Source organism: Ascaphus truei, chromosome 2, assembly GCF_040206685.1.
Source record: "Ascaphus truei isolate aAscTru1 chromosome 2, aAscTru1.hap1, whole genome shotgun sequence".
NCBI lineage: Eukaryota > Metazoa > Chordata > Amphibia > Anura > Ascaphidae > Ascaphus > Ascaphus truei.
In genome coordinates, this window is record NC_134484.1 from 85,131,507 (window position 1) to 85,146,236 (window position 14,730).

Consider the following 14,730-nt stretch of genomic DNA (forward strand, 5'->3'; position numbering starts at 1 on the left):
TCTTCTTTCTCTAAATTGTATATAAAAGTATCATCTATAATGCCCAAATGCTGTAGATATATCACATACTTATCTTATATTCCTATCATTCACCACTGTCACCTCCAGGAAACTAAACCTCAATGTTCCTGTACTACTTGGTAGTATCTTTATAGTTCCCAGCCATGTTTTTGGAATAACCAACCAATAGCCTGTTCATATGCAAATGAGGGGCTTTCACCTGTGTGTAAATGCATTGGTTATTACTAAAACCTGGTGTGGCCCAGTTTCCGAATGAGATTCTTGGAAACTTGTAGTGAGCTAGTTACTCCAAAAGCAGCTAACAATAGACAGCAATACCCTTCCAAATGGATTTTCCAAATGTCGACAGATGAAGGGGCCCAAATATATTTGTCTTGTGAATTCTAAGGGAATTTGCAGTGGCTGTTTTAATTTGTCTCTGCAACCTTCTTGTTTTTAGATCTCAAGAATCCGATACATCTGCTTAGGCTATTTTTGCATACTTCTCATTATTGATAACTGACATCTGGTTTGCAAATCTCCAGTCAACCTCAACACCAAACTCCAGGGACTCTTCTAACAAACCCCTTAGTGATTCCACTGAAGTACCAGCATAAGACCACATCACTGCAACTTTCTTTGAAGTTGTAACTAAATATAGCAACTACACAGCAAGGTCATGTGAAGTAGTTTCACTAATTTGAGTAATCTGTGACTATTATCCACTGCGACAGCATTGGTTTACTAATTCTGACATCTATGTCAGTTGCTTCCTTATATTGCGGAATTCTGCAATATATATTGTCTTGATACACCCTTAATGAGGCAATTTCTCTAGTGTTGTGTTTGTTATGAGTTTGTCGTTTTGTATACTTATGTTAAATTGGGTCGAATAAAAAATCATTTTTAACTATAATTCATGTCCTCACCCTCCGATAACCGGTAAGATGACGAGTTATACCAAATGGTGCCAGCAATTCTACTAGCTATCACAATATTCTAACGGTGACTTGGCAATAGCACAATACATCAATATACATCAATATAGGTTTAACTCTAGACAAACACGGAGGTTTGGTTAGATATTCATGGAACAAGACATTTATAAATGTAATTTCAGAGAAAACATGAGACGGCGTTCCTCGTTCAACCCACATGGATGTACAGTGTCGAAATCAAAAAAAATTTTTGCCTCATGTTGGAGTAATAGTATTTTAACATTGCCTCCTCTAGGTGGAATCTCCACGTGATCTATGATCATATATTGCAAGTTGATGACCCATATTGATAAAATGTTTGGTGACCGGATTCTCTGACTCCCTGATGTTTGAATGATGTTCAGTCATACGCTCTCTAAAGGATCTGTTGTTTTTTTCCGACATACTACACAAGTCCACATTGGCAGAGAATGAGATAAATGACATAAGTGGTTAAACATGAACCATGATGTCTGATGGAAATAGACTTCCCAGAGTGTGGATGTTTAAATTGTGTTCCTTCTATAAGACTATTTCTGCATGTTGTGCACCCTTTACAACTAAAACACCCTTTCTTCAGGGATCTCAGACGACATTGAGGGAAAAAGTGTAGATATTTAACCACAGGATCACCTTTCATCAGTAGATCTTTAAGATTGTTGTTGCGTCTGTATCCAAACATTGGTTTACATTGCGTAGATGGTAGCAATTTAGAATTCCCAATATCGGCCAATGTTGAACACTGATTTTTTTTTTCAATGTATCTGAAATGTTAGAAAACTTTAATAAATTCCAATTTTGTATAATATTTCTGGAGTGCTGCTCTGTTCCTTCCATGGAAAAAGATTGATATTGTTCCAGAACTTGCAGAGACAGGTCAAGAGGTTTTGGGGGCTGCCCAGAAGGTTGTGCCTGGGAGCTGCAGGACCCTGCGGCTGTCAACAAGGTAAGCCACAGGGAATCAATCTGCCTGGAACAAGGATTGGACTCATCCCTCTTATCCCAGCCAAGAGAAAGCCGAGAGCCAGCAGGTAAAATGACCTGCACATGACTTTTGTTTACTATTGTTGGTAATGGGCTTAGCCCACTACACTGTAGAAAGGGACTAACAACTGTGTTAATTAGCGCTGTCAGAGTGGAGTATTTTGTTTGATTTTTTTGTTTTGTTTTATGTCTTTAAGAATAAACCTGCTAACAGATCCTTATGCTTCCTGCTTTTAATGTGAGAGCAAAAATCCTGCATCGTGGCCTAGTTGTCAAAGTAATCATAGAAGGCATTGTAACACAGGGTGAATGTGTGTCATTTTATATGCTCTCTTCCTCTGCCCTCTTTATGTTTCTGTCTACAGAAATGGTGAAGGTTCCTGTTAAATCAGTTTTTCAAGAGATATATAGGTATTTCACTGTATTTTTGTCATATTGGTTGTAGCTCTGGGCTTCTTTGTTTCTTGTTGTACACATGTAGCCACGCCCAGTAGAACTCTTTTTGACACTTAGATACATATATATTATGTGGTAATTTTTGGGGTTCATCAGAGCTTGCTGGGTATCTGTGTGTAGATCAGTTTGAAACAAGTTTATGTGCTTCATGTGGCTGCAGCAGAAGACAGAGTTGAGTTACCGCTGCCTGTTTTTTGACCAAGCAAACTCTTCCAATACCCACAATAACCAACACCATTTTCAGGAAGATTTCTTATCCTGGAGGTTGGTAAATTAAAACCTCAATAATAGCACTGGAGGCAGTTAATTTTCCTGTGTCAAAATGGTTTAAACATTCCCATCAGTTGATAAGACTTAAAGTTTTGGTTTGTTTCTATTTGGAGTATTAATAAACCAGACTCGATTGGATGGTCTCTAAAATTCTTGTAGCGCATTTAGAACAGAAGGATTCTACGCACATAGTGGGCTGTTTTTTTTATTACATGACCCAACAGCGAACTATACTGTAGCTAAAACATTCCGATTCAATGCAGCAAATGTGACCAAGGATGCTACATTGGTGAAACCAACCAAAAACTTCAAACCAGAATGAACCTACACAGACACACAATAAAACACTATGAAGAAGGAAGATACTGTACTCCAGTGGGACACCACATCTCACAGCCAGATCATGCCATCAATGATTTAAACATCAATATCCTCAAAGGAATGTTTAAAAGCCCTCAAGAACTGAAAACATTTGAACTCCAAATGATAATGCTTTTTGACATTAAAACAAGATGACTCAATGCTGATATGGGGTTTCTTACACACTATCAGATTTTTTTGTAATATTTCTCCCTTTGTCATTTAAAACCCTTCCCCCCCTGTACACCCCCTTCACACTGCTGATGGATATATGGTCCTACATGCTCTCCAAATATCTCAGTAACAATTTCATCCATTTTTTTGCACTGTCTGTTTATTTATCCTCTGCAATGAATTCTCCACATCTCCTGTTTTTAGACAGTTATCTTTTTTTTACATAGGTGTTAAACTCATGGAATCTTTGTAAATCACTATAAGGACCTGAGGAAGAGAACTCTCAAAAGCTTGTCTTATAGTATCAATTGTTAGTCCAAATAAAAAAGGTATCGCCTAATACTGATGTACTCATTTACTCTAAAATATTCTGCAAATATACTGGACTAATTCTTGATAATTGGTTGGAAGATAAGATTACTTATCAATATCTGTCAGGCTTACGACCCAACTATAATATCTCATTTTCACCTTTTACTATATCCTAAATAAATATAATAACAGCAAAAAAAAGTACTGTAATCAGTTTTTAATAGTTTCCAAAATGCACATTGGATGAGATGCAGGTAACGGATTCACACACGTAATCTTGAATTTTAGTGTTATTGAAAGGTTGTCATTTGCTTCAACGGGTATACAAGTCTACATATTTTGTGTTGTCTAAGAAATGTCTCACACATGTCTGATTATTCTAAACAGTTGACCAGGATCATCTGAAATAAGATAGACCTGCTATGTCCCTTATGAAAACATTTACATTAGTAATCTCCATGTAGTATATTCTGGGGTTGGGTTTGGCAGTTCATCATGGCTCATTATTTCAAGGTAAATGTTTGTAAAGACTTTCTTCCATTCTCATAGATGATGGTCTTTAGTACAAATTCACAAATATGGCAAACTTTGGATCTTTGCTGCCAGTTGAAAAGGCACAAACTTACAAAGCGTAACAACATTTGCTAAACCAAATTTCTTATAGGAAACTATATGATTTTCTGATTTTTTTATTTTTTACGCAATCTTTGCTTTATTCTTGAATGGGATGACTGAATGTTATTTTTTTTAAATGGCACATACTATACATTATTATATTTTTAGAAACTTACAAAAGATGTTCAGGAGAGTACAATAAGTACAGTATCACTGAGACTTCATTTTTTTTAGTATTGTGCATCATTATATAACATTGCTAAAGGTTTCTAAGATCTGATGTACAGCATTTTCTGATAAAATATCCAATAACATAACAAAATCTATAAAGTGTGTTAGTGCTAACTGTTTATAGCAAAACCATATGCATTATAGTGTTATATACTATACTACCATCTACTTAATATTGGAGAAAGTCAACAACTTTGTAAAATCAGTTTGAACTACCCTCTAGTTTGAGCCTCCACGTACCATTTATTTATTCATAAAATATTTTACCAGGAAATAATACACAGAGAGTTACCTCTCGTTTTCAAGTATGTCCTGGGCACAGAGTTATAAGAATACATGGTTACATTAAATGAACAGGGTTATACAGTCAAGTCACAGACATTTCATGGACAGTTAGAGATATGATTATTGGTGTTTGGTTAATCTGAAGGAAATGTATAAAAAAAATAAAATGAAGTAGCAAATATGAAAAAAGGTTTGCCGACATTTCGTGTAAATATAATTTGCTTGAAACTTTGCAAATGGAAATTAGACAGTTTTGTACATCTCCCATTTACCTTACATAGAACCTCCAGCTTGGGGATATCCGTGATCATAAGCGGCACAGATTCATGGTTCCAGTTCTGCTCGCAGTGCAAATTATCCTCTTTCTTTGACACATTTCCTCTTACGAGAAGTTAAAGATTTTTTTGAGAGCTGTATCTCCCTTATCAGTTAATCTTGAGAACAACATCTTCTCTCAGGTCTTATAACGCACAATTCTATTTAGATCTCAATGTGGTAATATCAATTGATTCTTATTTTTTTACATTGAATTTCTCAGAAAGCATTTGTAGGCAAATTGAGATAAGACTTAAATATTTATAGAAAGCCCTACAATAATGAAATCTATCAGCTGGAGCAGATTTTGAAAGCACTAGGTAAGTCTTTGATATCTTTTACAACTGAAGATAAAATACTGTGACAGTGTGAACTGAATTCTAATGTAAGTCACTCCTTATAATCTTTTCGGTCTCCCGCCAAACGGTTCTAGTTATATGGTAATTAAGTAATTACCGACTCTTCGAGGGAATGAGGATCCACAAGAGGTGATAATATTGTACGTGACCTACAGTTAGGGTGAGAAGTGTAAATGTATTATTATTCCTATTACTCTTTATGCTTAGCTATATGCCAGGGCTTCTAAAGATTCAGTCCTGGAGAGCAAACACCCGAGCAGGTTCACAAGAGTTCTCGAAAACGTTATTTACCAGTTGACCTACAGACGCTAGTACAGTAGACCAAGAAAAATAAGATAATATAGCCAGCAATGCAGGGACAGCTGTTGAAATGTTTCCTTGAGTATGTGTTTTTTAACCAAAGCCTAGAAGTTCGGAAGAACGGCTGGAAAATTGGATGGGCGTTTCGACATTATTATAATTTGAACATATTTGCCGGTTTTGAGTCAGTTGTGACCCAGGTATATGGTTTACTTTCCGTTCCCTTTCCATTGATGCCCATGGAATTTCTTACCGTAAGAATGAATAAAGTTGCTTTTATAATCAAGAAACCGCATGCAGATTTTTGGCAACATGTATTGTCCTTCAAGGTGACATGATTTATTTATTTATTCAGTAATGTTATATTTCTATAGTAAAGCAGCATACCATTTAAATGAATTGAACACGAAGACGTAGTAAGCAATAATGAGCATCCATACATACTATTGCCATGAGTAGCATACTGACGCTGTTCAGGTTGGACTTGATGCACATATGTCTTTTTTCAACCTCATCTACTATGTAAATATGTAACAACAGAGCTCTTGCATCATTATTTTCGTTCTCAATTAATTACAACTGCTGTGCACACTCTTTACCTCAACATACTCTAAATTGAACTGCTTTTTTATTAAGATGGTTTATCTATTGGGGGACTGTGGTAGTGCTGCTTGGGGCATTATCGTTTGGAAACTCCCATTCAGGTCAGTTGGAGATTCTGTACATAAAATTACCACCTCGCTCTTCTTACTTAGTCTATTGCTAAGCTCCATGTTGAGGGATTGGCACAATTTAAAATTAGTATAGAGAACATCACAAAAGTCTGTGAAGGTGGAGCTGTTTCAAGTTAACTATTGCGCTCTTTAGGTATATACTGTGCATAGCAGTGTATTCGTTTTTAAATGGGTCTGATAGCCATATGGGGAACATGATTTGCAGATTTAACACAAGTTACAACTGTGTTTTCCACTCTGTTTTAGAAAATCTGATGCAGAAGCAGATATGGACAAAGTAACAGCCGCAATGGTACTGACCAGTTTGTCAACAAGCCCATTGGTTCGCAGCCCGCCTTTTCGACTTACTGGTAAAACCGCATACTGTAACTCTTTGCAAACTCAGTCTATTATTCATCAAATACATGTGTATTTTAAAAGTGGCACTAAACTGCCACAGACTACTTTGGAGGTTATGCATTAAATGGCAGTAGCGGTTAAGAGATTATTTGTGCAATTCACTGTAATGTCATAACAGCTTTTGCCATTTACATAGTGTGTGGCAGACAGGCAAACCAATTCGTGGAATTCCCAGATATTCAGTTTACCAGATTAAAGTGGCAGGGCTCGCTGAACCACACGTGAGCTGAATACTCCTCACTGGAACATAGATTTCTATGTAAGGGTGAGGTCAGTAGTCTGCATGGCTGGTGTGCTGGAGAGGGCTCTAAACTCTGTCTCTCTCTGGTAGAAGTCCTGCTGTCGCACCTCCTCCTTCCGCACGTAAGGACTTGCGTCTCTGCCTGGACCTGATTTCTGCAATGCTGGCTGTTATCCCTGCTGACAGGGACCTTCACACCCAGTCTGTTTGTAATGCGTGTGACTGGGCTGTGAGGGAACAGACCTCCCTGAAGCACTATTATTTTTGTTTGTTTTCTGTTTACTGTTTTATTTTATTTTAAATAAACTGCTCCAATTTGTCAAATTCAAGTATGGTGTCCAGCCTCTTGCTGCCATTTAGTATAGTGAAATGTATCAACTGTGCATATTAAAGCACCATTTAACACCTCAGGCCCTGTTGTCCATCAGATGAATGTTATGTGATGTAAACTACTCGAACCCATACAAAACATTAGTATTAGACCTGCCGTATTGATAGCCTATTCAGAAACATTACAAATGTTGTTTTCGTGGCTAAGTACCCTTAGGTTAGTTTATTAATGCACGTTAGAGGGAGACTGGCCACACAAATGGCAAAGTGAGCATAGGTGGGCATGGTGTGGGGACAGAGAAGAGAGACAGACATAGAGGAAAGTGGGAAAGGGAGTCACATGCATGAAGATGGGACACAAAGAGAGTACGTGTACTTAAAGGACAGTTGAAGAAATATTATCATACATAAAACGGGGAATTTATAAAGAGACAAAGGAAAAGCCACGGTTAAAACTGATATATATGAACCTTCTATGCTCTGTCGGACTAAAATCACTTTTTCTACATTCTTTACTGGGTCATGAGAAGTAGAGTGCTGGGGGTGCAACTTGAACAAAGTCCTGGCCTATATTTTATTGAACCTCTTACTAGAAGACCGTTTCAGGTGTATGGGATAAAAGTACCAGGATCGGTGAGGGACTCTGTACCTGCTACAGTAGTAGTCTTAGAGAGGCCCTGGCCTACATTTTTTAACAGGGTCCAGAGAACCTTTTGCTCCTGAAACATCACCTCATTCTTGCGTGCCCCTTCCAGGATGCCAGAGGATTCTTCTATACCTAATATTATTATTATTATTATTATATATTTTAGATATTGCTAATTCTGTACTCCGCGCTTTACAAAAGGAAATATAGTATTACATATCTAAGGGAATTGACATTAAGACAATACTAGGTAATGTTCTACAGGCAAACATTGGGACATTTTATTACCCTAAATAACTTACATTCAGTAAGTATTTTGAGAAAGAGACAGAAAAAAACAAGAACATTTTTACTTGTAAGTACGCATGGTATGACAATATAAGCACATTTAACAAGACGCTGCTAGCTGTAGATGATTGAAAATATAAATGTGAAGAAGATAGTACAAGCTCTATGGCAGGGAGTCAGAAGAGGATGCGCTATCAATCGTAGAAGGGACACTTAAAGAGCTTCATTGAGGCAGAAGGCTTTTAGTTCATTTGGAATATTAGATGATAGAGTGCCTGGTGGATATAATGGCAGGAAAGGAGTATTAAATGTTCCACAAACGTGTATTAGATACTCAGATATAATTGAAACATCAGTGTTCAAAAGATATTTCCCCACCCTGAGTACAAAAAACACTGGATATAAAGCTAACTTGGTTGTCTGTCAAGTAGACCTCATCAGCCCTCAACCCCGAGTTACCTAATCACCTCCATATTATCGAACAGTGGCTACAGAAGCTTTGTTTAGAAGAGAAACAGATTCTGTATTTCTCCTAAAGCTTTTCTTTCTGTTTTTATTTACAGAAGGTTTGAGCGGGTCTTGGAAAGAAGTAGGGTTTGTTCCTTCCAGTGCCAGCAGCAGTGGTTACTGGAGCTGGAACACACCCAGCGACTGCTCCAATCCTTCAACTCCACCCTCGCCATTAACTGCTGATAGCTTCAGGCATTTCCGACCGTTGGTCCATCCCGATGATGCTATTGATGACACAGAGACAAGCAGCCTTCTTTTTGATGAACCTGTTCCAAGAAAAAGAAAGGTGTGTCTCCCTTTATGCATTTATCTTCTTTCCTTAATATTTTTTGCTACATATGGCTTACGTGGACTGATTAGATTGATAGTATAACTTGTGTAGTGTTGTTGAGGACTCCTGCACATTGTCGCTTTCTAGTGCACATTAATAGACCACAAATGAATCTCTTGTGGCTGTAGCACAATAGTACATTTCCCATTAGGTTGCAGAGGGTTTGGTTTACCAGAAAAACACTGACAACTTTGAATGTTTTTTTGTTTTTTTTATGGCTTTGAGATCCTATTAATAAAATAATGCATTTTGGCAAATTAAACAGTTTAGGTGAAGACATATTAAATCCTCTTGGGGGATTGTGGAGTCTCAAGTGCCCCAGCAGTGAGATGAAAATACACATTTAATTGTAATAGGAAACTCGCTTTTTAAAGACTGCTACTCAGCTGATGTCGGTGAGACCACTAATGCTAAAAATAAAAATATAGAGTAATACTGCATTCCAATGATTGAACCTCATTATAAATGCAGTGCTCTGAGATAAATATATTTAAACATTTAGTTACACATAAGACCAAATTAAATAAATGGCAGTAATTGTAGTGTATATATAGTACATTATACATACATGTACTTGTTTTTGTCATTAAAAGAAAGAAACAGCGTTTTGTTTGCACAAGTAATAAAGTTGTGCTTATTCTTGTTTAATTCTGCTTGCAAGACCAGTTATATTTGAATCATCCATGCATTATTAGTTCTCTTTTGTAATTTCTATGTACCTGTATACTGCAGCACAATGTAATATTTTATAGGGATACTGGGTATAGCCCTACATTGATACGTGTTTGATGTCTAAAACAGTTATTCCAACAGGAAGCTTCTTGTTACCTCAAGTTTCAAAAGCTTAACCTAATTGAGTTTGAGGAGAGGTAATCACAATTCTCAGTGTAAATAATAAAGGATGCTAGACCCACAGTCTGGTGACCCATAACCTCTGATAGATAATAGGCATTCAGTAATGCTTGACATGCCATGAATTATCAGAGTGAGCATTTATGATATACAGCAGGGGTGCGCAAACTGGTGGGCGCGCCCCCCAGGGGGGCCGTGGGATTTTTCTGGGGGGGAGGGGGCGCGGCGGTTGCAGAGGCCCCACGTTCTTCTTCAAGGCATTGAAATTAAATGTCGGGGGACCGCGTGAGGCCTCTGCAACTTGTACTTACCGAGGTTCAGATGGCTGGTGTGACGCGTCGCTATGGCAATGGGGCGTCAAATGACGCTCGGGGTCATGTGGCGTGACGATTACCTAGAATCCCTGGCTGCAATGGAAGCACTGTTTGCTAAGGGTACGGCTCCAGTGCTCACTGCTGCATGCGTGCCTGGCGCCCTGGCGGCGCGTACACAGATTACAGCCGCGATCTGCGGTCTGTAGGGGAGCGATGGGATGTGTGTGGGGGGGGAGGAGGGTGGTGCGTGGCCATAACGGGGGGCACGGCCAGACCGGGGCATATCTGCCCTTCCATTGGCTACCCGCCGAGCACGTGACCGCGTTGCGGCACGGGAAGACAACATTTTTGTCTTCCCTGCCGGCAGACACACCAGCGCGAGAGGAGTGCACACAAAAGGAGCTACTGGGGCCTGCCTGACTAGAGGTGAGAGTCTGGTGTGCGGCGCGCACGATGTCATGCGCACCGCCGTGACTACTGGGGACCTGGCCTATGCAGACATTTTTGAGACATGAAAATGCACAAGTGGTATTTTTATTTACTGTACAAAATAAGCACATTTTTATTCTGGTAAGTGGAAATGCAATATGTATATGCAAAGTCACAAAGGCCATGCAGCTTTTTTGGGTGTGTGTATATATATATATGTGTATATGTATGTGTGCGTATATATATATATATATACATACATACATACATACATACATACATACATACATACATACATACATCCAGGTATAACAAAAACAAGAAACGCGCACAGCCTATAGTGTGAAACTGTAAAACATTTAATATAAAAAAGGGAAAGGGGGGGGGAATAGCTCACTCACAAACATATCAATTGTAAGAGCATATCGTGAACATAGTCAACGCCTGCTGGAATGTATGTCTCAAAGGCCTACGAGACGAAATGCGTTAGGACGGAACAGGCAGCGTCATTACGTAATCTCTGAGGGACGGGAACCTGGCCAGACTGCGTCCCTGCTGCAACTGGCTGGCGGTGGGAGAAGCTGATCGAGCTCAGACTGTCGGGACTCGGGAGACGGAGAGTCCCCTTTTTGTCTTCGGCACTTCAATATTTACGTCTGTGAGCGGGCAGCTGATTGTACTCTTTGCACTACGAGCCCTGATGTGGAGGTTCCATTCGGAGCATACATTCCAGCAGGCGGTGACTATTTGTTCACGATATGCTCTTATAATTAATATGTTTGTGAGTGAGCTTTTTTCCCCCCTTTCCCTTTTTTATATCAAATGTTTTACAGTTTCACACTATGGGCCGTGCGCTTTTCTTGTTTTTGTTTTAGATTCTCACTGGAGTTGATTCTCCCGTCTGAAAAGCAACCTATGTCCGGAATTGGGCACTAATATATCTATATTTTATCTGGGACTTTTAAAGGGACTGGTATAATTTTTCCTTTTGCTATTATTATTTTATATGACTGTGATTCATCTCCAATAAGGGATTTTTACTTGTCATTTGCTAGTATTATATCTGGTATAATTGAGGTAGTTTACATTAGAATATAATCTGAGGCGCAGCTTTTTCTTTTATCTTTGTATATGTATATAAACAAAAAGAAGTATAACCGCGCTCAGATTAGAATGGTGGTAAGCAGTAGAGTGGATAATGAATGCAGTAAGCAAAATAGATAATGAATACAATGCATTAACTAAATGAAAAATGCAGCTCTAATAAGGATAAACCTAATCCATATTGACATATAAACAAAAGAAAAGAGCGCAAATGACCAATAGCAAATATAAATATAAACAATTTAAAAAAACAAGACAAATAATGCCCCTAAATTGATAAACCAATTTGAGATAACAGAAATAAAAACATATACATATATATATGTGAACAACAATGATTACAAAACAGTAAGGCCTATCAAACGCCGCAACTCAATTGGGGAGGATGGTAAAAAAACAAGGACACACAATTGTGGAGGGACTAACTATATTAGGGGAGAATAGACAGGTGATGCATGAATTACTAAATCACCAATGAGAGTCCAGAGGTAGTGAGGTCTAGTCCAGTATATAGATAGTGTATGTGAGAAAACTCAGTTTGATCTCACCAATTCGTAGACGTGAGTGATAACATTAAAAATCCGTCACCTGAGCCTCCAAACTGTAATCCAGGGAGAACACAATTGTGCCGATCGGGACTGGTGAAAGTGTGTTCACTCACACATGACGATAGCCCCGATGGAGATGGGGGAAGGGGAAAGCTGCACAGCCAAACCCCGGTCCGTCAGCGTACTTTCACTACGCAATGACCTGATACTACTTCGTGAAATGAAAGCTGATTCTCCGGCACTCCGCCCAGACAAATAGCTGGTTACCTCACTTCAACTCCGCTGGCGAGATAGAATATAGCGCTAGACCTCAGTGCTCACTCACTTCTCCCATCCCTCAGTGCCTGTGGCAGGGAATCCTCTAAGACAGCTGATAGGTACTAGTGTGATGACATATGCCCTACGCGTTTCGTCAGACAATGTTCCGACTTCGTCAGGGTAGGTCCAAAACGTGGCAGCTGTATAAAATTTCTAGTAGTCCAAAAATCCTGATTTGGTGAATATGTGTAACCAATGGAAAACAAGGACATGATTCAGTATAGCATGGATTTATTGAGTGCCGCTTATGCTGGTTTACCAACCGGGATACCACACCCAGTACCCTACCCTATTCAAGATATATACTCCAGGCATCACACAGGAATAATCATCCTCATACTACATCAATTCTTCTGTTTATGGTCTTTAGCACCACGCATGAATACATTTACAGATTACAGTATTTGGATTGAGAGGTAGACAAACTAAAAATTCCAGTGACATATCATCTAATGATATCTCATAGGGGGAGGGGAGTGTGGGGGGGAATAAATTCCTTCCTGACTCCAAATAACTGCACTCAGATTTCAACCTGGATCAATATCCTTCCAATATTTACTTATTTGGTATATCCCTGTATACCGTTTCTTTCTAAAAAGATGTCAGACCTTTTTTTCTTGAAGATATTGATTGTATCTGCAATCACAATCGTCATGTGTAATTAATTCCACATTTTAACTTCCCTTACTGTAAAAAAACCCTTTCCTTTGTTGCTGGTGAAATCTCCGTTCCTCCAACCTTAAGGGATGGCCCCGTGTCCTTTGTACTGCCCTTTGGATGAATAGTTCTTTGAAAGCTCCTTGTATTGTCCCTGAATATATTTGTATATAGTTATCATATCCCCTCTTACCTCTTTTCTAATGTAAACAAATCTAATTTAGCTACGTGTAGCCTCTCCTCATAAATCAGATTATCTATCCCCTTTATTAATTTGGTGGCTCTTCTCTACACTTTTTCTAGTTCCATAATTCCACCAGCTTAAGTTCTTTCAAATCTAAGGCTGTCTCACACTTTAATCTGGTCTGTAACTGTTTCATACGCTCATAATATATATTTTCTTTAACTGTGCATGCAATGTCTTGTATATAAATGTATACCTTGTTCATTTATGTAACTGTATTTGTAACCATGTATTATTTGTTTTACTCTGTGCCCAGGACATACTTGAAAACGAGAGGTAACTCTCAATGTATTACTTCCTGGTAAAATATTTTATAAATAAATAAATAAATAAATAATGTATTTTTATGGAGTGGTGCCCAAAACTGTACTTTATATTTAATGTGTGGTCTTACTAATGTCTTATAGAGGCATAATTATGTTTACTTCCCTTTTATCCATACCTCGTTTAATGCAAGATAAGATCTTGTTTGCCTTTGCAGCTACTGCATGACATTATGCAAAAGAGAAACAATAGGGGAGTATAGGGTAAGGAAACGAAATTTCACAGCATGAATCCCAATACAAAAATCTTAATAGTACCAAAATGTAATTCCCATAAGCACATATGTACTCAGTGTAGTGCTCAATGGTTAGATACCACAATTGATCCTCTTCGGGACAAAAGAAAGAGCACTCGTAAATACTTCTCCACCAAGGATTCACCTAATTTGTCCCCATTTAATTTGTAAACCACCTGTTTATTCTTGTTTTCCAAATGCATAACCTTACATTTATCTGCATTAAATCTCTACCCAAGTCCTTCTGGAGAGAAATTACATCCTGCTCTGATTCTACTACCTTACACAATTTAGTGTCATCAGCAAAGATCGAGACTTTTCTCTCTATGCCAACCTCAAGATCATTAATAAATAAGTTAAAAAGCAGGGGTCCCAGTACCGATCCTTGAGGTAGTCCACTCACGACTTTAGTCCAGCCTGAAAAGGTTCCATTTATGACAAATCTCTGTTGTTTATCCTTCAACCAGTTTTTCATCCATGTGCAAATATTTGTACCGAGTCCAATTTCCTTTATTTTGTACACTACCTCTTGAATGACACTGTATCAAAAAACCTTTGAAAAATCAAAGTAGACCACATCATCTGCAT

The 14,730-nt window shown here is 38.4% G+C and overlaps 1 protein-coding gene across 1 annotated transcript in view; it reads left to right on the forward strand.

Annotated features, from left to right (window-relative positions):
- ZNF704 (zinc finger protein 704) overlaps positions 1–14,730 on the forward strand; it is a 105,291-nt gene that overhangs the window by 66,733 nt on the left and 23,828 nt on the right. The window contains exons 3-4 of the mRNA XM_075583044.1: positions 6,619–6,722; positions 8,840–9,072. Of these exons, the coding sequence (XP_075439159.1) occupies positions 6,619–6,722; positions 8,840–9,072 (337 nt within the window). The remainder of the gene's footprint in view (positions 1–6,618; positions 6,723–8,839; positions 9,073–14,730) is intronic.